General features: G+C 49.2%; 1 protein-coding gene across 3 annotated transcripts in view; it reads left to right on the top strand.

The window, feature by feature from the left end:
* Positions 1-6,197: 6,197 nt before the first annotated feature.
* Positions 6,198-24,481, top strand: part of LOC102456631 (TRPM8 channel-associated factor 2) — a 28,831-nt gene continuing 10,547 nt past the window's right edge. Inside the window, exons 1-8 of one of the 3 annotated variants that reach the window (XM_075900311.2) lie at positions 6,199-6,359; positions 8,180-8,259; positions 10,888-11,520; positions 17,557-18,548; positions 19,848-19,942; positions 20,845-21,058; positions 22,436-22,675; positions 24,018-24,355. In XM_075900311.2, coding sequence (XP_075756426.2) covers positions 10,904-11,520; positions 17,557-18,548; positions 19,848-19,942; positions 20,845-21,058; positions 22,436-22,675; positions 24,018-24,355 — 2,496 coding nt within the window. In that variant the 5' untranslated portion in view covers positions 6,199-6,359; positions 8,180-8,259; positions 10,888-10,903. Of the gene's footprint in view, positions 6,360-8,179; positions 8,260-10,887; positions 11,521-17,556; positions 18,549-19,847; positions 19,943-20,844; positions 21,059-22,435; positions 22,676-24,017; positions 24,356-24,481 lie in introns of all 3 variants that reach the window. The other 2 variants (XM_075900332.2, XM_075900314.2) reach the window with 2 other exon arrangements.

Below are 24,481 nucleotides of genomic sequence, written 5' to 3'. Positions count from 1 at the left end.
TTAGGATCTTTAATTCGAACTACCTACTCTGTGCCGTGTGTAGCCGCGGGCACGGAGTTCGGACTAAGGGGATTTAAAAATGGCGGCGCCCGGGAACATGCAAATGAAGCCCGGGATATTTAAATCCCGGGCTTCATTTGCAACTATGCTTGCCCTAATTACCCTACCTAGCTCAAACTAACGAGCTAGCGTAGATGTACCCTTAGATATTATTTGAGGGGGAAGGAGTAAATGGAGTAAGGTTATGGCTTTCTGGGCGGTTCCTAGTCTATATTTTCATTCTTCCTAGAAGCTTTTAACTCTATTTCCCTAGTGATGTACTCTGTTTTTCCTTTTTTCATTCCTGGTGGTTTGACTGCATCTGGGAACTGCATTTCAGCAGCATGAATGTGTGTACTGAACTGTTAGACAAAAACTCCTTCAGTAAAGGACTTCGGCTGACACCACGTGATATTTGACTTCTCTCCTTTGACAGCTGCTAGGTTTGCCTTTGACCGACACTCTGGCTAGGCCCCCATCCTACAATTTAGGAACTCTGTTTGGGAGACTACTGCGCCCATGTGAGCTTATTACAGCAGCAGAACCTTAAGTGGTAGTGCTCTTACATCTAGAAACAGGAATGGATGAATTGTGGGATGAGCATGATCCCAGTTATGTTCTCCCTGCCCTCTCCACCCCCACACCATTCCTTGCTCTAGAAACATTGTTTTTATAAATCATAAAGTTGTCTTCCCCACAAACTTTACAAATGTTAAATATAAATTTGGACATTATTCATACATGTGACAATGTGGCTGAAAAGAATCAGGAATGTGTACAGATACCATGGCATGGCATTGCAAATCTCAAGAGATCAAATAAGTCAGTCCTCAAAAAATCATTAGGTTAGCCCCCCAAATCATGAGATTTTTTAAAAATGCATTTTAAAAAGTATTTCTTCATGGTTTAACTCCCTTTTACTCCTCTGTCAGAGTGAGAGAGAGACTTTCAGGTTTAATGCACAGCAAAAATACACTCCACTAGCAGGCTGCCCAGATGGAAATTTGCAGTTACTCTCACTTCACCCCTAAGAGAGGAATTGTCATTCATTCCCACTTACTATGTTGTTCTTTCCTGGACTCACTATTGCCTTTGACAGAAGAAGGACTGATTGGTAAATACTGTAGTTTAAGAACTACTGACCTAATTGAAGCATCATGGTTCATGCTTACACACAGAACTGATATTACTTCAGAGGGTTGAGTTACAGCTATCCATACTAAAGTGCTTTACAGTAACGCTGCTATCTGAATTTAGCTGAACAGTAAATAGAGGAACATGTCAGTAGAAAGAGGGCTTAGATAAAAGTGTATATTGTACTATGTAGGCAACAGAAATATGCTCTGTTATGATATACAAGTAAGTGCATGTTTATGGACTGCAATAAAAGAACAACTGACATAGTCACAAAAAAGTATGAACTAACTATTGTTAGCTATTGGATAGCTAACTTGTAATCCGTATCCATAGGGACCACAGTGTTCTGTAATTTCTGTTCATTAAATATTTCAAAAATAATTAAGTGTTGAAAGTAATTGTAATGTTCCAAAAATGATCCTATATAGTGACAGTATTTCTACAATGTATATAAATCATTCATGTAAGAGACAATGTCACAGTAAACACACAGTGGGACTGGTTTACCCTTTTGCAAGAAGCAGCTTCTCCAACTGCCTCCGCCTTTTTCTGCCCTCCTCAGTTTTTCAGGGATTCTCCTCTGCTCTTCCAAAGGAAGTTCTGGAGCAGCGTGAGCTGTGTGTGAGCAATGGTCATTAGGGGAATGCTGCCAAGGCTCAGGTGTGGCAGGGATGACTGAGGCTGCAGTAGTATTGTGCTACTGCTGTTGGATGGACACGCTTCTCACATCATTGTGAGAGCTCCTCCTGCAGTCTCCAAAATGCAGTGACTTGTGATTAATTCATGCACCACTGAATTGTTGTGTGCTTAGAAAAGGAGTTTAAAATATTACCAAAAACTGATACTTCCAGGAACTTATGGGAGATTTAAACTTTAGACTGTAAACTTTGTACCCCAGGGAAGAGAACATAAGGGGCGCAGGCTAGAGGCAGAAAAGGTACCAATTTAATGAACTTGGTTTGACATGCTAGAAGTGGGAATTGAGAAAAGATAGACATGAGGGAGAGGAGAGGAGCCTAAGTGTGGTACGATTGTTCCAGATGTAGAGAATGTCATGGGAAAAAGCATGGAAGCAAGACTGCTAGTAGAAAATAAAGGGGGCCTTGCAGCTGGTGTCATTTTGGCATAGTGAAAAAGATGGCATGGTCCTCCTACACATTACAACTGGTTGAAGGCCTGTTTATATTGCCAGAGCATTGTGAAGGAGCTTTACTGTAAAAAGAGATTCAGGACCACTGTGAAAGATACAGGTCAGAGATGACTTATGTAGGGCCTCCAAAACAAAAGGCAATGCAAAGGCAGCCAGAGGAGGTGTTCGTAGAGGGGAGAGGACTTGAACAGAACTCTGGGTGAGAACGACGAGTTTGGGAGCTGATTTTGGACAGAGTAGAAGAGGAGCAAGGTAATACCAGAGAGGACAAGTGTGCAGCAATGACTAGATTTAGGCTGGAAATGAGAAAGTTACTGACTACCCAAGGAATGAAATTCTAGTATAGCCTCCCATCAGAAGTTGTAGAGGCAGAAAATCTAACTTGTTTTAAGAAGTAGCTTGAAAAGTTTATGAAGGGGATTATATAATGGAGGTGCCTGTGATAACAGAGTACTGGACTCAATGACCCAGGAAGATTCTTCCAGTTCTATGTTCAAAGTGGAAAAGGACTGGGATGTGGGCAAGTGCTGTAAACACTGGAAAAGTGAGGAAGGGACAGACAATAAATACAGTATTTCAAAAGATGAAATATGTTTTGAAATACTTTGATCTATTACAATACAAAATACTGTATATATGAAGGAAACTATATTTGAATTATGCATCAATTTTTAAGATTTTTCTTTATTTCTAATTGCACTTTGCACACTCTTTTCCTGTCCTGCACCTTTTGCAGAGATTCAGCTCTTTCCAGATCCACAGCAAGTCATATCTGTCTTGATCAGCAATGCAAAAGTAAGACAATAATTACCACTCTCCAAAAGGGTGGTTTACCAATAAGCAGCTGTGTGGAGAAGCTGTGCAGGAGACTCAGTCATACCCAGGAGGGTGCAAGAAAGGGTGGGGAATGTTGGAAACATAACCAGTGGCAGAGAGGCAGAGAGACTACTTGAAACTGGCACCACATAGTAGCTTGGCAGCCAAAAGAAGAAACTGCCAAGATGTGGCGTGCAGTGCACAGTAGTGCTGACTACAAAGAGGCCCAGGGGGACTGTGCTCCCAGCTGCTGAGTGGTGGGGTGGGATTCTGTCCCTCCTAAGTAGCTTGTGCAAGTTTCCTCTGGAATGTGTCTGTGCTCAGGCATTGGGAATGAACAAGTGTGACTCAGATAACATAAGCCAGGGGTTCTCAATCTGTTTCAGACTGTGGACCTAGGCTGATGGGAAGGGGCCTCTTGCTGGCATAGTTCCTCCACCTCCATAGCAGGAGTTTGGTCTGCATAACAGCATTGCTCAGGGGCATGGAAAGTGACGTAGTTATACTGACTTAAGTTGCTAGTGTTATGTAACCAAGCCTCACACGTTGCGGCCCTGGCGTGCTTGTTGATATCTCAGCTGCAGTTGCATGTGTGATATATTTGGTAGCCTGTGGCAGTTTCTTCTCTTGGCTGCCAAGCTACTATGTGGTGCCAGTTTCAAGTAGTCTCTCTGCCTCCCCTATCTGTGCTTCCCCTGCTGGCACAGTGCTAAGTGCAGGGTGAAGATAACCGGTAGAGAGGTAAGGTGAGCAAGTCAGAGAGGCTGGGGGAAGGCTGTTGGGAATATGAACCGAGAGAGAGGGGCTGTCAAGATTCAATCCCCACTCTGGCATGATGAATGCAGAAGTGGGGGCCCGCAAAAGTACCCCCAAACCTTATCTTTCCAGGCTTTGGTATAAAACTTCCCCCCAAAATCTTAAAAAACCTAGATTTTGGGGATAAAAATCCACTGCCAACACCCAAGTAATGATAAGGAAACCAGGGGGGAGAGCGCTTGGAAAATCTCACCCCTAAAATAAAATCAGGACACAAAAAAATTAACCAATACCAAGTTAATAAAAAAGAGAGAGAACTTTTATTATTACCACAATACTCCTGTTACAAGCATAATGACTAGATCAAAAAGTCACCAATTAATATACTCATGAGGGGACCCTCTATGGGCCAAGAGCTTAGTTACAAAGGACAGGAAATTTTTAAATGCACAGACATCAAATTCCCATTCCCAAACCATAAAACAATAAAACCTATTGGATTTATCTAAACTTTACCCTACTTACAGATAGTGAAGAGTATTTTCTTGGACAGAGAGACGTGTCTGTCCCCCTCAGTAGCTGGAGAGAAACTGCCCAGAGACAAAGGAGGGAAAAACTCAAAAATTCCTTTGTCCCAGTTTGAAATTCCTACCTACATTTCTATTGGCTGCCGGCTACCTGGTTAGGTAAGGGACATAGTTAACCCTTTAGTCCCTAGGCTGCTGGCTAACCCTCATGGTCATTACAGGGGCTATTCTTGTTTCCGCCTCACCCCTAATAATCTCCAACGGCTCTCTCCAGCTAACTCAGTTTAGGGTTGCCAGGTGTCTGGTTTTGAACCAGACAGTCCGGTATTTGAGCTTTCTGTCAAGGAAACAAATTGAGAAAATACCGGACACATAAATGTCTGGTATTTTCTAATTAAGTAAGTTTTATTATTATCATGAGTATCAATATGCAGTTGCATACTGCCTGGCTGGTAGACACCGTCACACTGCATAGAGAGGAGGGGGGAGGGACCAGGGCGGGATGGAATCCCCGAGGTTGGACTTGCCTGTGCACCCCGCCGGGACTATGAGCGAGACGGGCAGCACTCTGAGATCTGAGTGAACCCGGGCCAGCCCCGCTCTACGCCAGCCAGTCCCGCCCCCCCAGCAAGCCCCACTACCCCCAATCCCCTCCCAGCCAGCCCTGCTTCCCGCCAACTTTCCCACTCCCACCCCCAATCTCTCCTGGCCAGCCCTGCTCCCCCCGACCTCCTCCCAGCCAGCCCCACTCCCCTCCCGGCCGCCTGCCGCCCCCCATCTTAGATCAAGTGTGTCAGGTATTTTTTTGAAATCATCTGGTAACCCTAACCCAGCTCCTTTCACTCCACTGACTCTCCAGCCTCTTCACACGACAGCCCATCTTTCAGACTCTTCCAAAGCTCCCCCACCTAGGATTGCAGAAAACAGCACCCTTGCCTTGACCTCCTCCCCACCTCTTTCCCATCCCTTCCTTGAGGTCCTGACTTTCATTCACTCCATCCTCTTTGCCCCCTCCATCGCTCGCTCTCCCTGGCCTTGCATACTTGCTCATTTTTACTACAAGGCCCACGTAGGCATGAGGAAAAGGTCAGGACAGGAGCTACAATAGATTGAATGTGGGAGATTGTGATGGGATGGACCAGACCCCAAAGCTCCTTGCTGGAGGCTTGTAGCCTTGCCTCCCATTACCCCAAAAAGACAATATAGTAGTCCTCCAAGGAGGCTAGAGTGGCTGCAGAAGTGGTCAATCAGAGGCCCTATAAAAAGCTAAAATGTTCCCCTGCTGGTTTCTGTTTGTTACCATTTCTGTTGTCTGTTTTGTGTCCATTAATCCTTTGTCCTCGTTTGGCCAATATACATGGCAGAGGGGCAATGCTGGCACTTGATGGCATCCATCACATTGATGGATGTGCAGTTGTATAAGTCTCTGGTCTAGTGGTGTATGTGATCAGGTCCTGCGATGGTGTTGCTAGTATAGTTTTGCGGATCGAGTTGGCAACGGGGTTTATTGCAGTGGTAGGTTCCTGGGTGGGTGGGTGTGATGGGCGTCTGCTTTTATGTTTTTCTTTAGTATATGAAGTTTCAGTCTAGAAGAAAATTGAAAATGAACTGCTATTTTTTACTTTAAAAAAGTTGTTCACTCATATTAAAATACCCAAAATATTAAAAATGCAAACTTCTCACTGGAGGAGTGAGAAGTAAGCAAAACAGTCCGAGAAAACCCTCCTCTTTTAAGTGACGTGCTTTTGGGGTGGAGCTGGAGAGACTGGAAATCCAGACTCCTCCTCTCTGAATCTGGCTCTCTCACTGCCTCCTCTTCCCCTCCCCTCATTTCCTAGTAAAGAGGACTGCGAGGGATCTGAAGTCCAAAACATTCTGACTATTGGATCGCAGGCAGCAGACTTGAGTGAATCCCCCTGCTGGGACCCGAGTAGGTGAGAAGGAGCTGAGATTGTTCTTCTGTGTACATGGGAAGGGCCAGGAGAGAAAAGGGCTGTGTAAATATTTATTAGCTGATTACTTTCCGAAAGGCAGAGTTTGTGTTAGAACTGGTCTGCACAAAGCACTGGGCAGTACTCTGCCATGCAATCTTACCCTGGCTGAAGAGGGGAAAGGGGCTGCACTTGGTGTGATTTAGGAGTAAACCAGCTCACTTTCACACTTCTGGGATTGTGTTGTCTCAATCGCTGGGTGACTTCTACATATAAGGGGACTGTTGTTCCCCTCCACCCCCTTGCTAAAATTCAGCAGGGATTGTTGGTTAGTTAACTCCCAGTTTCTAAGGGGAAAGGTCTCTGAGAAATCAGGGTCCTGAGAATGACAGCCCCCAGGAACAATGGGAAGAGGCCAGTACTACAGGTCAGCCTGATTGACAAGTGTGGGTAGGCCAATGAGGGAGTGAGGAGTCCGGGGAGAGTCCTGTCAAACCTGTAAGCTAAATTTCTTGGGTCAGATTGAGTGGGGCTGAGCTAGGGAGATAACATGGGCGTGAACTGAGAGGAGAGCTACAGCTGGGGCCAGAGCAGCAGCTGGATGCAGCACAATAGAGAGTGGAAGTGGGTGTGGTGAGCAGCAGTGGGAGAGCAGGGGGGGACCCTGGGGAGAGGTGCATGGGGATTTCACCAGCCAACAGGCCTTTCAAGCCAGGCTGGGGAGGGGCTGATGCTGGGGAGAAGGGTCCTGCCACCCAAAGCAAGCGTCTGACCCGCAGCATCCCTGCAGCACAGCCAGGGACTGGTCAGGAGGCTTGTGATGTACACGGAACAGACTGTGACCTGCCCTGACGTTCCCGGGTCTCTGCGCCATAGAGCGGAGAGAGGTGTTTTCCGGTCACTTTTCCTTATTTTCTTTTTAACATTTGATTGTTTAATAAATTGCATTTGCTTTGAACTGTACGTAACCGTCAGTGGGCCAGGGAGGCCTTCAGTGTGAAGAGAGCACCCCAGAGTGGGAACATTCAGCCCCTTCCTAGGTGACCACAATAAAGTTAGGGATGGAGTTTACTGCAGCTCTCAAGGTCAGGGAGGCCTCTGGGTAAAAGAAGAGGGAGCGGGGACTTGGATCCTTTCACTGGCCCATTTCACGTGAATAGTGTAGAAGTCAGGAAAGTTTCTATCGAGTGGGGGGCCATTCCCCCCTCTTACATATGGCCAGGCTGAATGACAGACAAATGGTTTTGGCCCATTAAGGTGTTTTTTTCTTTTCTGACCCAAGAGTAGAACTGACCTGGATGAGCTTGTGCTTCATCAAAAGATTCCCCTGTTGTTGTTCGGGACGATTGCACCAGGAGGGCGATGCTGCTGCTGTCCATCTGCCCCTTCTTCACTCTGTGCACTTCCTAACCCATGCTACATGGTTATTAATAAGACCGTTACAATGCGGTGAAATAGCTCATCAAGTAACCACTGAAAATCTCAGCAGTTCCATGCTGTGGGCTCTGCAGTATAATGCTCATTTAAGCTTTTTTTTTCAGCGCCTGCAGCAAAGCCTCCCTGAAGGTGGGCTCCTGGGGAGGCGGCTTCCCTACTGCAACAAAGCCTACTCCCCAGGAGTGGAACAAGCAGCTCTTGCCCGCCAGGCTCCTGGGAAGGAGGCTTCACTGCCCTGCTGAGAGTAACCAATACCATTAACCGATAAGCATCAGCAGCAAGCTTAGAGGTTGACCAAGATTAGGGCTAGCACCAGCCTATAGATTAAATGGTTAGTCGGTTTCACTCTAACATCTGTAGTTATTACTTATTATTTGTATTTCCAGATCAATTGGGAACCCATGGAGATTGCAGTCCTGCATCCATTTTAACAAAGGGGGTGGGTAAAGCAAATGCAACATTAAAGGTATCTTTTTACATATATGAAAGTCAATAAAACTAAGTTATGATGATAGAGTAATGGAGTTACTGTTAAGCAGTTCCCAACTTGTCCACGCTGCACTGACATGCAGTGTTTTGGGTAAGCGTCTGGGTGTGCAGATCCCTTGGCTCTGGAGCAGGCCCTTGATGCCATTTTGTATTCCTTAAAACAGGAAGAAGCACAGACTAAGGATTTAGGGCCAAATATTGGCAATTGTACCCCAAGATGGTGAATACTTTATGAGTAGTTGCATACAGTACTCCTCAGTTTGGATAAGGCTACATAATCTGACCACTGAGTAAATGATAGGGAGCTCTATTCTCCTCTCACTTATTCCAGTGTAAATGTCAGTGAAGTTACAGCCATGTAAAAGTGGGGTGACAAAGTGGAGAATCCAGCCCAGAGAATGATGACTACTTGGTTGCCTTCCAGTCCCTAGCTCTGACACTGGCTCATTGTATGACCTTGGGCAAATCACTTAACCAGAGTTATGCAAAATTTGCTGGTTTCAGTCACAGATTGTGTCAAACTTTTATCCTGTTATATCAAACCCTGGTATTTACCATTCAGTTTAGGGTTCATTGAAACACAGCGTGGCAAAGGTGGAGTTCAGAATGACATCCGTAAACATGGTCAAACTCATGGATTGGGCATGGTTTCCCTAGGTTAATTAGTACTACAATTACTGAATTCACTTTGCAAAGGTTTGGAATAGCAAGAAGATCTCTGGTATGTTTGTGCAAGATGGGGAATGTTCCTTGCACGTCCAAGGACAAGCAATGAGTTAATAGTCCCATGACTCTTGGCTGGGACGCCATTTCCCTAGGAGTGAGTGATAAATGAATCCGGGTAGAAGATCCTGCTCCTCTACCCAAAGCCAGTTCTCCTCTGTTAGCAGATCAGTGACTTGCTTTCAGGGAAGCCAAATATTACATGACTGTTCAATGTTGATTGTGAAAGCCATCTAGGCGCGGCTTCAGTGATTTGTTGGCACACCACCATAGACTAGAGTGAGGGGGAGCAGCCCTGCTCGGAAGCCTGCTGGTCTCTCCCTCTCCATCATTCCTTCACCCTGCACTGAGTCAGCACTGAGGGCTCCTGAGTGGCAGGAGCTGATTGGCACTGACTAACACCCCTAAGTTGTGCTGTTTGGACAGTTGGGTGAGAAGGAGCATTGGCATAGCCAGGAGTGTAAGTTTGATTAAGACTTCAGCCAAACTTTCCTAAGTTGAATGCCTATATGTAAGGGATTTAAATAAGGGTCCTGCAGAGGTGCAGACCACAGCTCCCATTGTCAACTTCAGGAGCATTTGTGGGTGACCAGCACTGCCTGAAAATCAGGTGGCTTTTATTTAGGTGCCTAACTTTGGACGCTCATGTTTGACATTTTACGTCAGTTCTCTACTGCCTGATACAGGAGGAAAATTTGTTAAATTTCATGTAGGTCCTACAGTATGTCTCCTGGGGATTAAGTCTTTAACTGCAGACAGCTCCATCTGGCTCTCTATCTCTTTATCTAGCTCCAGGGTTTAGACTGCCACCTGGCAGTATAGTATCTGAGTATCTTACATGTAAAATCAATAGCCCAGTCTCTAATGCAGTCTTTAGTACCTCTCCCCACCACAGTCTGAATGGGAAATCTTCATTGCTGCTTGGGCTTATTTTTTGCTTTACCTCTTCCACACTGTGTAATGGGATGAGTTGTGTCAGTAATTTTTTCCATGTCAAAACATTTTTCTCTGGTTAGAATTGATTCTTTTCTTGTCATGTCTTTCTGTTTCAGTGACAAACATCATGCTTAAAAATAACCCAAACAGATAAAGAAAATCCCCTTGCCCACCTGCTGAAAAAGGTGTTGTGCTCATAAAGTGCTGGAGGAGCAGAAAGCCAGAAGGCAAAGAGAAGATGGCAAGCCTGAGATACGTCCAAACAGCACTTTGAAGCCTACAGGAGCAAGCTTCCCTGTCTGAGCTGAGCAAGTCAAGCTAGCAGGGTTCATGCAAGTGCTCTAGAATTAGCTGCATAGACAGCCTTTCAAAGTTGTGGCGAAGGCACTGAAATCCACCTCCATCCCTGAACTTCAGGGCCTGAGCCCACTTCCATGGGTTTACGCAGCTATTTTTAGAGCCCTTCTGACCCACATCTGTCAGACTAGGTGGGGAGGCAAGCTGCTGTGGGCTCCAAAATACTGTGTACACACTCTCTGGGCTTGTCTACACTCAAACAGCTAGAATGGCACACAAGGTCTCTGCTGTAGCACTTCAGCATAGATACCACCTCTGCCAATGGGAGAGAGTCTGCTGTCACTGTAGGAATGTCACCTTGCTGAGAGCTGTGTGCGAGGTTAACAGAAGAATTCTTCCATCATCTTAGTGCTGTCTACACAGGGCATTAGGTCGGCTTAACTATGCCAGTGGGGGAGGTGGCTTTTTCACACCCCTGCAGAACTAATTTTTTTCTGCTGTAAAGCAGATCCCAGTGTTTGCAGTGCTGGCCCCTCTTTTGTAAACAAAGCCCATTTGCTGAGGGCTCCCTGTGGGACAGTTAACTGGTCATGGACAGTCACTTTTCAGTGTCGAACTGCAATGTAATATTCCTTTTCCTTCCCATCAGATAAAGAAAACTGAAGATGAAGCCCTCTGCCACCTATGAGCTGCTTGTGGATGGAGTTGGGCAGTGGAATTTTACTGGAGGTTTTGTTCCTTGTGAGCTGTTGCTCACAGGAGATGCTGCGTTCCCGGTGTTGGTAGGCCCTGAGAAGCAGGTACTCGTCGCTGTCTCTCAGTATGGAAAAGGCCGGATGGTGGTCGTTTCTCATGAGGCAATCCTGAAGAATGCCAACTTTTCACAGTTCCTCAGGAATGCTGTGGACTGGCTCAGACCCTCCGCGGAGGCACAGGTCGGAGTCCATAAGAGCCTGGATCCACTCTCTCAGCTGCTCCTCAAGTCCAGCACTAATGTGCAGCCGGGCGTGGGGCTCAATGCCTCCCTGGGGGTTTACTGTACAAATGCCTATGATGACACTCAGACAGAGGAGCTGGTCCAGTTTGTAAAGGGAGGTGGGGGCTTGCTTATTGGTGGTCAGGCCTGGTACTGGGCTAGTCAACATGGGGTGGAGAAGGTGCTGTTCCAATTCCCTGGGAACCGAGTGACCAGTGTGGCTGGCGTGTACTTCACAGGCAATACAGTAGAGCCAGGGATCTTCAAAGTCTCTGGGAAGATACCAAAGATGCCCTTGATTGTCCGGTAAGTAACACTTACCTTTCTCATTAATGACTTTGGCCAAGTAAAGTACAGCCATCAGAGATTTACATAAATGCCCAGGAAAGGAGGGAAACACCCCCATTTCCTGATAGCCTCTGAGGGTGCAAGTCATTATCCCAACAGGGAAGCAGGGATCCTTTAGTTAATCAAATCCTCAATGGAAAAAGAGCAGAGATGTTCTGGGTAGTCATTTGGCACTGGGTTAATCTATGGAGTCTAGAAGGACTGCTTCCCACCCAAGAGAGATTACCAGCAGGGCCATGAGAGGGTCATGTCTGTGGGCCCTGAGCACTGACTGTCTGGAAGGCTCTTGTAAGCCTACTGCACATAGGATGAGGTGAGTACTACCATGGGTGGCAGGTTAATATAGTTTTTGGTGGTGCCCCATTAGCCACGCCCCCTGGCAACACCCTCCTCCCCCTGTTAGTCATGCCTCTGGAGGTAACACACTCAGGGCAAGATGGACAGATGACCAGAAGTAAAAGGTGTCATGTCACCCCTCTTGAAGGGCTTTTCCCACCATCCTCCTACCAACAGGGATTAGTTTGGCCCCCACCAAACCCCCCCGCATGCAGCTATCCTGCAGTTGTATTAACCCAATGTGTGTGACATTAACTCGGGGGCAGAGAGTTGGGGGAAGTGTTCCCTCCAAGGCTATGTCTACACTCGCGGCTTCTTGCGCAAATACAGCCGTTCCTGTGCAAGAACCCACAGAGCATCCACATTGCCCGCCTGCTCTTGCACAAGGAAATTTACAGTATGGAGTGGTAAGAGAGGGTGTCTTGCGCAAGAGCTACGCTCTTTTCTAACAGGTGTAAGCTCTCTTGCGCAAGAGGGCAGTGTGGATGCTCAGCAGGGATTTCTTGCGCAAGAAACTCCTATGGCTAAAATGGCTATCGGAGCTTTCTTGGGCAAGAGAGCATCCACACGGCCGTGGATGCTCTTGCGCAAAAGCACAGCTCACACGTGGTAGTGTGGATGTGTTCTTGCGCAAGACTTCTTGCATAAGAACCTTTGCGCAAGAAACTGCCAGTGTAGACATAGCCTAAGAGTTTCCTCCCATGAGCAGAATGAATTTTGTGTTGTGCACAAGTACTGAGTTCATGTGGCTTGTTTGGATGTGCCACTGTGGCACCCAAGTTATTAATAAATATCGTATAAACCTCTACCTTTTCCCTTTGCTGCCATGTCTCCTCCCCTTGCTCCATCAGCTCCCCTGGTGCCTGCTGACCCCCCCCCCAAACCCCTCACCCTCTTCTGCTGTCCTGACTCCTGCCCTTCTCACTGCCCTCAGCCTTCCTGAGACCTGCCCCCTCCATCAGCCCTTCTCTCCCGCCAGTGCCCACTCCTCCAGTAGCCCCACTCTGATCATGTGAGCTACCCCTCCTCATCCCCTCTCCTAAAACATCCCTCTACACACCTGCCCTGCCTCTCTCCTCTGGTGCTGGTCCCTCCCCTGCAGGTGTCTGCCCTTCTGCTTCACCCCAAAATCCCCTGGCGCCTGCATCTTCCCTTAGCCCTGTACCCTCCTGGTGCCTCCCCCTTCCCTCACTGCCCTGCCCCCTTTTTTCCTGATGCCCACCCCTCACCACCCTCTGCCCCCATTCCCCTCATGCCCCTCTGTGCCCTCACACATGACTTGCTCAATCCCCACCTTCCTCATGCTCACCCCTTCTTTCAAGCCTTCTCCCAGCACCTCCCCCTTCCTCCTCTAGCCCCCAGTGCCCTTACCCTCTCCTCTCCCAGCATCACCCTGTCCCCCTTCCCACTGACACCTCCTCTCCTGGCCTTTTCCTCATTGTCTCCACTTGGTCCCCTGGCATTTGTCTCTCCTGCACCCTGTCCCTTGGTGCCTTCCCCTTTCTTCTCCTGCCCTGCCCCCCTCTCCTCCCCTCCCTTCAGCACAAGCCCCTTCCTTCCTATTTTTCCCCTTCCCCTCCCCAACCTTCTGCCTTCCAGTTTGCCGGGGTGGAATCTGTGGAGCTGCTCCAGCTACTGGCCCAGGGCCAGGCGGAAGGTTTCCAAGAGACATGTGAAACCGTAGTAACCACAGAGCTCCAACGCTCTGAGCAGGACCCACACACAGAGGCACCGGAAGCCACATTTATCCTCCAGGTTCAATATCCCACCTGCCCAGGAAATGTAGCTCCCCAGAGCAAGCTGTGTGGGGCCGAATTGGTGACTCCTGGTTGAGTCTGATGCTTTGGGGTGGAGGAGAAGCCCTGTCCCATCCCGAGTGAGTTGTGGAGCTGCCGCCGGACTCACTCATGATTTGCCGGGACCATGCGCGGGACTGACAGTGTCCCAGGATCAGCATGTACCGGGGTCAGTCCCGCTCCCCACTGGCCGATTTGCTTACCACCCCCCATTGCTTTCCCCGACCCTTCCCAACCAGCACTGGTGCCCCCAACGCCCTCCCAGCCACCCCTGCTTCCTGCCTCCCAGTTCTCCTCCCAATCTCCCCTGGCCAGCCCCGCTGCCCCCGACCCTCCCCCCCCATATCTCCTCCAGCCAGCTGTACTGCCCCTCCCCCCCATCTTCCCAGGCTAGCTACACTGCCCGCACCTGCCAGCCCCGCCCCGCCCCCCCATCTCCCCTGCACAGCCACGCTGCCCCCCCCCCACCCGGCTGGTATTTTTTCCCTGGGTGGGCTCTGAGCAGCGGGCCCCCACCATGTGGGCAGCTCTGGAGCCCGGCCGCCAGCAGCCCAGCTTGGGGCCGATCCCAGCGCGCAAGGAGCGGCTGCTGCTGCCCTGCCCAGCCAGTCAGTCCTTCCAGCGGCGCGGCGCAGCCCGGCCAGTGGCGAGACTCCGGGCTGTAGAGCCCCAGCACCGAGGGGGCGGCTCTCGGGCTTGGGGTGCACGATTGGCCGCTGGGGCGCAGGCAAGCGAGGGGCGCTGGTGAGGTAGGGAGCCCGCCTGCCCCCTGTGAGCTGCTCCGGAGACGGCTGCCAGCAGTAGGGGTACAAAGGTGAGGTGGGCCCACAGGCGGGGAGGGGGAAGATGCGGGGGTGCGCACGGGAGGGGGTGGCCGGCCGTAGGGGGCACATGGGCAGTGGGGAGGGGCCGCACTCACCCGAAGGCCTCCCACGTCCTGCACCGGCTTCATGGTGTGTGGCCCCGGCTTTTGAAGTGCCCGGGGCCGCCAGAGCATGTGCAGCAGCGCCGAGGCGCGCCGGGCTGCGCAGTTTCTGACACCTCGGCCGCTGGCATCTTCTTGCAGGGGTGGGGGGGATAGGCAGTTTTCAGAGCCAGGGAAGAGACCCAGCTCCAAATATTGGTGGAGTAGGGCCCCTGGCTCTAAATATTGCGGGAGCCTGGGCACCACGAGCCCATATAACTCACCACCCATGAGAACTACAAGTTGTTTTTGGACCTGACTCTTTTCTCAGCTGTGTACTCCAGGACTGTGTGATATTACAGGAACCTTAGATGGAACAGGGAGTGTTGTTGGTAGGGTCTCCAGATAGCAAGAATGAAAAATTGGCACAAGGGGGGTAAATAGGTGCCTAAATAAGACAACGCCGCAAATATTGGGACTAATTAAAATTGGGACATCTGGTCATCCTAGGCCTGAGGCATTCATAGTGCCCTAAGCTGTCCCTCAGCTTTGGGGTGCCCTTGCTGCTGCTGCAGCTCCCTTGCCAAAAACAGGCAACTAGCTGTTTCCCTACTCAGCTTTCAGGCCAATTGGTCCCTTGAACTCCACCTGAGCCAGGCCCTCTCAGCTCTCAGGACACTGCTTCCTTCCTTCAGTCCCCACTCTGTTGGCTGAGTACTGAACTGAGTAACCCAGCATCCCTCACTGAGCACCTCTTTCTCTGCAGCTCAGCCAGGGAGAGGGGAAGGTGCTGAGTACCAAGCCAGCAGATTCATTGCAACACTTGTTTAAACCACAGTTGCAAGAATTAATGGGTTTAATTGGCTGCAAGGGGATTTACATTAGATGATAGGAAAAAACTTTCCAGCCATCAGGATGGTTAAACATTGCAAGAGGCTTTCAGAGGAGGTTGTGGAATCCCCATTCTTGGTGGTTTTTAAGAACAGGCTAGACCTGTCAGGGATGGGCTAGAGAGGTCCTGCCACAGGGCAGGGAACTGGACTAGATGACCTCTGGAGGTTCCTTCCAGCCCTTCATTTCTATGAGTCTGTGTTTTAAAAATCCAATCAATGAATTTGCTTTAGAAAACAGATACTGAGAATTAATTGTGTTACTTAGATAATGCACCATGCTTCCAGAGTCCCAGTCATCTCCACTGAAGTCTACGGGAAGTCTCCTGTTGGCTCTGGCAGGAGTTGGATGGGGATTTTATGTGATGTGATGACACATGAAATGCAGCCATCCTATGGATGGAGCTTGGACTGTGTGCAGCAGCAGGCTAAGAACAATAGGTGTAAAGCTTTAGGCTTGTACCACAAACCAGACAAGCTCCCAGCTGGCTCCAGAATCCAGGGTATGTCTAGCCATTTTCTTTCTGCCCCTGCTCCCAAGTTGTGCCTGGCATACTGTAGTTCAGAATCTGGGCTTTTGACTTAAACAAAGTGCAATGGGGTCTTTAATGACCACAGCTGTTGCTTTGCTTCCATAATGTGGCCACTTCATTTTGCTGTAGTTGAAACCACAGCAGTTGTAAGAATATTTTCCTCTCAAATTTTTGTCTCCCCAGTCCCTTCCCCTTCCCACATCTCTTTTCCAATTGGGTCACTGCTTTTGTTGCTCTCTAGATGCTGGGTTTGTTTTGCTACAAAGGTAAAAAATCTTTCCAGTAGGATGCAGAAAGGTGCTCAGAACATAGCTACAAATTAATGCAATTAGGTTATTTATTACAAGTTGCTGATTGCCATGTTCTCACCTGGAGAACATCTGCAATAAGGTGGGTATGAGGCTTTCCTCTTAGGAAACTTATATGGAGATTATCAAAACCAGTGAGAATTCCTTTGGCACCTTAAAGACTAGCCGATTTAGTTGGGCATAAGCTTATGTCCAAATAATCAGTGAGTCTTTAAGGTGTCATAGGACTCGTTTCTGCGGCTAACACAGCTACCCCTCTGATACATGGAGATCATCTTGTTTTGTTAGGATGAAATTCACCCTATTTTGAGAGTTAAAGTAGGGCTTAAATGCTGCTCGCACCTGGTTCTGGCCCTTAGCATAGGAATAAATTTCATCCATTGCAAATAAAACTGAGCGTTAAGGCCACAGACATGCCACAGGAATTGGTGCCATGTGTGACAAAAGAAGCTGGGGGAAGAAATCAAATGAGGAGCCCTGAGATTTTAACTTCTGCCCTAACGACAATTGAACATTATTTATTCTCACACTCTAAGCATTGTTTGTTTGTTTGTTTGTGTGAAAAATTCAGATGTTCCAAATAGCAGAAGATTCCTCACAAGTGACAAAGAGACAATGAAGTTTGGTAAAGTTGTACAGCAGCACTCCTTAGAACTTTAACTGCAAGAGCCATGCAAGGGCAGCAAAGGGTAAAATGATACGTATGAGTGATGCGAAATAGGAGTACTGGGGAGCAGAGGTTAATGGCTAGGAAAAGTGGCTTATACTTTACAGAGATCGAGCTTTGTTTCAGCTTGAGTCACTGATCTATATATAGAGAGAGACAGAGGCAGTCATCTCTTCTGAGCAACAGTAGCCACAGAATAATTAAGGAAAAGGCGCACTGGCAAATCTTTCAGGCTGGATTTAGAGGATGCATTTTTGAGATGGTTTAGGCATGTTATGCCTCTGCTATAATGGTTTTGCCAACCCCAGGGGTTCAAAAATCTTGAGTAAGGCCAGAGGAAATTGGCTTAGACATCAGAGTTAAAACAGCCGAAAACACAACGTAAAGATGGGGTTCTTTTTCTTTGGTCTCCTGGGTTCTGAGCTTCTTGATCACACTTGACACATGCTTTCAAGCTCTTCTTTTCAAGCTCTTCTTTATCCCTGGTATCCCTTATGATCCTGTGATTTATACAGGATGTCAGTATTGGGCCTAAGCAGGATGCCCCTTGATTTTTGCAGGCACGGGGCTAATCTCAGCCAGGATGCAGAGCTTCTCCTCAGTGGTGTGTCGGAACTGGATATAGTGACGGGCGGGGTGCCCTCCTCACTGTTGGTGCACGGGGTGCTGGCCTTCCCCCTTGGCCTGGACAGCTCCCATCGTTGCTTCCTTGCTGCAGCACACTATGGCCGAGGCCGGGTGGTGGTGGCGTCTCACGAGGGCCAGCTGTGTGCCCCGAAGCTGGCAGCATTCCTGCACAATGCTGTACGCTGGCTGGACGCTGGGAGGCAGGGGCTGGTTGGGGTTGCTGACCACCTGAAGGGGCTGTGCTCCCTGCTGTCCCAGGAGGGGTGGAACCACCGGGTATCGGGGCTGACCAGCGACATGAGCGTCTTCTGCTGCTCTTCTCACAGCGACCACGAGGCAGAGAAGATCCACACCTTTGTGGCGGAGGGGGGAGGGCTGCTGATTGGGGGGCAGGCCTGGTACTGGGCCTGCCAGAATCAAGGCCAAGCTGCTGTTGCTGGATACCCTGGCAACAAAATCCTCAACCCCTTTGGGATCAGCATCCTGGGCATGAGCATGAAGGCAGATAAATACCCAGTGCTGCTCCCGGAAGAGCTTCTCCGTCGCTACCACTTCCGCCAGGCACTCTCCCTCTTCCAGAGGCATGTGGACAAGGAGGAGGCCCTCGGAGTCCCCTTGGCAAATTGGCTGCAGAAGCTGGTGCAAGACTGTTCTGCCTTCCTGAGGATCCCTGCTGAAGACTGCCCCGCATACTCCTCGTTCCACCGCATTCTGCGCAAAGTGCTGCGCAGAGGTGGGATCCCGCAGGTCAGCAAGAAGAACCCAATCAAGAGCAACTCCAAGGAGGCAGCCCTGCTGTGCCTGGCAACACAGCTCTCCCAGACCATGACGGACTGTTCTGTTCTGCTGCAGAACCCCGACGATGGGGTCTGCATCCTCCCGTCCCCCTCTCCTATCACCCTGGAAATTGATGGCACAAATGCAGGTGAGAGGAGCATAATTCCACTTCCCCCAGGTAGAATCACATGGAAAATGTAACTGCAGTCTCTCTCTCTCACTCACACACCCATGCACTCCCACGTTTCTGAGATGGCACTTTAACACCAACTGCATGCTTTCTCATGTGCCCATAGCACGCAACCCCATTCCACCAGACAGACAGGTTTGGTGTCAGACCGGGGTGTTTGCACGTGATTTTGGGGAACCGCATGAGTGCACTGTGCATGGTGCCATATTAGAAGTGACAGAGCTGGGGAGCTGCAGTCTGTGAGTGTGTGTTGTGTGGGTTGTAAGGAGTGTGAGTTGTGCTTCCTAGAGGTGTGAATGGTGGCTTAGTTGGCAATTGCATAAGGATTTTTTTGGGGCCAGATGTGCAATGCTGTGAATAAAGTCTTCCCACTTGCACAAGTAATCCAGTTACTCTCAGTGAAGTGGGGTCGCTACAATCTGGCCCTTAGGGCTATGTCTACACTGCACGCTTAACTCAAAATAAGATACGCAATTTGTGCTGCGTAAATTGTGTAACTTATTTCGAGTTTATTTCAAAATAAAGTGCTATTTTAAGCATCCCTTAACCCTCGTGGAATGAGGGTTACCGGTGTTGTTTTCTTCCACACCGGGATGCCAAAATAGCATGCCTGTTATTTGGAAAAATATTTTAAAATAACGGGTGGCTTGTGAAGATGTTGGGGTAGCTATTTCAGGATACCTCTGGTATTCCAAAATAACTTTGATGTGAAGATATACCTTAAGAGTCTTGCTGAAGTACACTTGAATAACCTTAACTGCAAAGTAAGGGAGGGTTTCTGCTTGAGCACTATAAAGAGCTCTGTGAATTCAGCTGCTTATCACAGCTTTACCATCTCTGCTGGGCAGCTGATGCTTGCAGCTCACTAGGGTGGCTGTCCAGAAACAAGTCTCGCTGTAGTGAAATGCTAGGGTACCCATGCTTTAGTTAGGGCTAGAAAGAACAAGTCCTTTATGTTAAAATGTCTTCTGTGTTCAGCCAAGCAGCACATTGCCAGCAGGTCTGGTAACAGGCTACTTCTGAGAGTTTGGAGCAAGAACAAAATATTGGATTCTTTCTTAGCATTCTGGAAACCCCAAACTGCATGACTCTAGCCAGGCAAATGGGCAGGGGCGGAGAGTGCCCAGTAAGGCTCAGGTTGTCAAGGGTATTTTGGTGTCTAACTCCCATTATTTTCACTGTAAGTTAGGTGCTTGCATGCCTTTGAAGACCTGATCCGAAGTGCCCTGTAATCAAGCCTTCTGCCATTCCCTACAGGTGGAGCAGCATGGCTGAGTACAGGACTTTACCTACCTGATGGGAACACAGCAGTGATAACGTTTCCTTGCATGGCGATCAGTGCTGGTCTGCAGGTGATTTCTGTTACACTGGTTGACATGTGTCAGGGACCTACACAAATGAGATGAGCTGAAACTGTCCTCAAGAATCGTTTTGTTATGCCTAGCCCTGCTCCTTTCTCATCCCTTATCTTCTGCTGCCATTTGCTCACTGTTTCATGCCATCACATTTTAAAAAATCAGTTCTTCTGCCCTCTCTCTTGACTGTCATATTCCTCCCCATTTTGCCTTGCTGGTTAGAGTATTTCACAGCTCTTGCTGCTCCTTGGGGTGTTGTGCTCTGCACTGTGCGTCTACTTCATGATAGCAGTGCACAGAAGTCGGGGAGAGGATCAGGCAGCCACTGATGCTGCTCCAGGACCTTTTGCTGTAATAAATTGCAGTGCAGACATCAGTGCGCTATGTTACTGGAGTCTGAGATTGGGTCAGTGTTTCTGGAGATGCCAGAGGCAGCAGACTGTCAGCATCCCCCTCATCTATTGCACTTTCTCCAGCTTGCATCTGCTTTGCTCTCAAGGGACAGGGGCATTCAGTCACTACGACTGTGTCAATCAGTGGCCTCTGTGCTGAGGTTCTGATGAGGGAGGCATTCCAGCCTGGGTCCCCAAAGGTGCCAACACCTAGTGACAGCAATCAAGCCACCTGAAATACCTTGAAGGACCTTAGCCTCAGTGCTGGGGAGGCAGGTGGCTTTGTGAGGGGCATAGCTGCCCTGATAACTGCACTGAGCTTTATGAACCTGCTTCCTGTGCAGCAGCCAGACAGCAACTGCTTTTGGGCAGCTCAGGGCAGGGCTGCAATCAGTGCCCTGCAGCTGTGTGAGTGCTATTGCAGGCAGGCCTTAAGAGGGGGTGGGGAGGCTGTAGTTGGGAGACTGGAGTGCCTGACCCTGCTCTTCCGGCCCTTCTATTCCCCAGGTGCAGATCGGGTGTCACTCGGATGACCTCACTGCTGCAACAGAGCTGAAACGGCCCCCCATGGTGATACACAAGTGCCAGGTCAGCTGCCAGAAGCAGTCAGTCTCCTGCCTCTGGGGTGGCCTCATTTACATCATTGTGCCAGGAGGAAGCCGCCTGGGCAAAGTGTCCATCACAGTGCAAGGGGCAGTCAAGGTTCCCTACTTCCGACTGGGTAGGTGTTTATCCCATGGGGCCTGTCCCCGAGTCCTCCCTCCAAGCGCTGCGCAGGGACACCCAAATCAAAATGCACAGCTTTACATAAGACTGGAATCCAACACTTACAATCCAGATTGACTAAAAAACAACAAACTGCGACGGTCATTTTTTCCTTTTTTTTTTAAAAACTTTGCTGAAATTGTCAAAATTTTGTATTGCCCTTTTGAAAGATTTCCACCAGCCCTAGGTTAGCATTAAACAGATCTGCCCTTTCCTTATTCCTCTCCTCTCCTGCCCCTGTGTGGCAATTTCATGTCACTACAATAGGAATCAATAACTGCTCCTTTAATGTGCTCCATTTTTCACAGCTGGGTATTTGCTATTTAAATACATGATGGGAAAATCAGTACTAGATGTGGATGCAAAGAACAGCGGTTCACGTAAAGGTAGGAGATAATCCGAGGTGAAAGTAGGCTGATGGGGTGCACCAGATTCTGGACCAGCCCACATACAGCTGACTTTTTGCTCCTCCTTGTTGGTGGCCATACTAATAGGGTCTGGTAATGTTGCCATGGCAGCACCTTAACGTCACTGCTCCTGCAGCGCTTCCAGACCCTATTGGCCGGGCAACCAATGTGGGAAGCTAAAGGGACAGCTACCCCAGGGCCCAGAAATTTAAAAGGGCCTGGGGATCCCAGCCATTCGGCAGCATCTGGAATTCCCAGGGTCCCAGCCTTCTGGCTATGAAGGACTGGTGGGAGGGGTCTACCCCAGCCATGCCCCTTGGGCCCAGAGCCAACCCCCTGCCCTCCTGCTAAGGATACTAGGCCCAGTGCAGGGTGCACTAGTAAGTCCTGGTATCTAATTTCACTCCTGGAGATAATAACTAGACAGGAGGCTCAGCAGCAAAATGAGCCAGGATGATCTTGCACTTAAGCCTGAGAAGTGGAAAATTTGAGTACTGTCCTTGGCTCTGTCAGAGCTTTACTGTGTGACCCTGGGCAAGTCACTTAATCACTCTGTGCCTCAGTTTCAAGGGAGAATAGGCAGAAGGGATGGATCAGTCGATGATTACCTGTTTTGTTCATTTCCTCTGGGGCCTTGACATTGGCCACTGTTGGGAATCAGGATACCGGGCTAGCTAGACCGTTGTTTGACCCAGCATGGCCGTTCTTATGCTACTACCGGGGGTAAGAGGATAATGATACGTTTTAGGAGCATTGTGAGGATTGAATGATTAATGCACTTGAAAGTGTGAAGTGCTCTATACATGCCAAGGACTGCTCTCCTTCCTGAGAGGAGCTCAGGGTGAAGTTGCACATTTGCAGTCCATACTCAAGGCATGTAACTGGGAGACTGGGGTATGTTTAATGTGGTTTCCATGTTGTTACAGGAGATACCTGTAAATGCCAGTGGCTGGCCAGCATCCGGCACTACCCTGCTCCTTGGGCCGAGCTAGCTACTGAGAACCTTATCCTGACGGTGCCAGCTGACAGCATCCGCCATATAGAGAACCCAGAGCCTCTTCTGACCATCTGGGACCAGATCATGCTGGCTATAGCTGAGTTGGCAGCAGCCCCCACCAAGTTCCCACGGCCAGAGAGGATTGTAACAGACGTCCAGATCTCAGCTGGTGGGTCTATGGCCATGTGGTCTGAGCAGGGTTTCCAAAAGAAGTGGCCTTAGGCAGTAACTTAATTCATTCAACACTTTTGTGTTAAACCAAAAGTTCAGACAAATGCAGCGAGTCAAATAAACGTGCAGCATTGCACGTTTCTAGTCCCTCCTAGTGCTTCTCGGTGTCCATCAGGGTGTCCAGGATGGATCTGCTGAGGCAGAGTTCTGTTTGGCTTTGACGAGGGACTGTGACCCTCTTCTTACCGGGCAGTTCTGCTCCCTGGGCTTGGTCAGAGTCAGAACTGCTGACACTAGTGCTCAGCTACATAGTTGTTACTACAGTGCAGCTTGGCGCGAGCGCTCTGGAGTCTGTTTCCCCCATCTGTCTCAGCAACAGGATTGTGTGTTAAATGTCAGCGATGGGGCCTTCCCGTTACACCTGCCAAACCTACTGAAAATAAGGTTCAGCAGCAATGTCACCGAGAGAAGAATATTTTTTTGCCTCTTTCTGGTCTTGATCTCTTGCATAATGTTGCTGGGGGCCATTGAACAGCTTTGCGCGCTTCCCAAGAGGTGATAGAGCAGGAAAGGAAGCGATTCCTAAAATGCAGATATAAGGAGTGTGTGTGGTTTGTGAAGTACGTCAGGACCCATCCGGAAGACACCTTGTCCAGGGCTCTCAGAACTGGACCTGGGTCTTCCTGCTCTGCTACAGACTTTGTGTGACCATGGGCAAGTCACTTAGACCACATGGCAGTCAGAGGGTATGATTGCAGCTCATGCAGACATACCCGCACGATCATTCATCTACCTCGCTTAAGTACTGAAGCTGCAAGCAGTACAGAAATTAGTGTGGGCTTTGTGCGAGCAATAAGCCGGAGTCAAGAGCCAGCTTGTGAAGCCTGCAGCAAAGCACGTTGTGGTGCAGCCTCATAGTGCCAGTACCTGCCCTAGGGAGATCCCAGCTTGCTAGGGTATGCGCGCATAAGCTGCAGAGGCATGCTTCAACTGCAGTGTAGTTTCTGTGTCTGAATTCCCATCCATACAATGGGGATCACAGTCCAGTCCTGCCTCATGGGGTGTGGTGCAGAGAAAAACATTAGCGAGGGTTGGGGCTCCTATAAATATCTGACCTATGTTAAAGGCGCTATGGATATGGGCAGGACCTGCAGTTTAAAATAATTGCATCCACAGTGATCAAATGCACCACAAGCATAATACTGGCCATACCGGGTCAGACCAAAGGTCCACCTAGCCCAGTGTCCTGTCTGCCGACAATGGCCAAGGCCAGGTGCATGTCTAAGATTGATCTGGGGGTGAGCTCTCACACTGCCTGTGGTACTATGTCTTCCCTCCAGGCTGGATGCATGCTGGCTACCCCATCATGGGCCATCTGGAGTCAGTGGAGGAAATGGTGAACACGGAACACATGCGAGCCACCGGCCTGTGGGGTCCCATCCATGAACTTGGGCACAACCAGCAGCGGGCAGGCTGGGAATTTCCCCCTCACACCACTGAGGCCACCTGCAACCTGTGGTCTGTCTATGTGCATGAGAAGGTGCTGGGGATCCCCAGGGACCGGGCCCACCCAGCCCTCCAGCCGCACAGTCGGAAGGAGAGGATAACAGCTTATGTGAAGGAAGGGGCACAGCTGAAGGACTGGAGCGTGTGGACTGCACTGGAGACATATTTGCAGGTAACCAAGGGAAACACGGAGTTGGAGATGGAGGGAAACACCTTCAGGGTGGAGTCTGCAGCTCATGCAAAGATTGGTCAAGAGCTTAGGTCTGTAAAACACCTGCAGGCACATGAATGGACCAGT

This window comes from Pelodiscus sinensis, chromosome 1 (assembly GCF_052426305.1).
Source record: "Pelodiscus sinensis isolate ZL-2025 chromosome 1, ASM5242630v1, whole genome shotgun sequence".
Lineage (NCBI taxonomy): Eukaryota > Metazoa > Chordata > Testudines > Trionychidae > Pelodiscus > Pelodiscus sinensis.
This window is presented reverse-complemented; position numbering and strand designations above follow the sequence as displayed.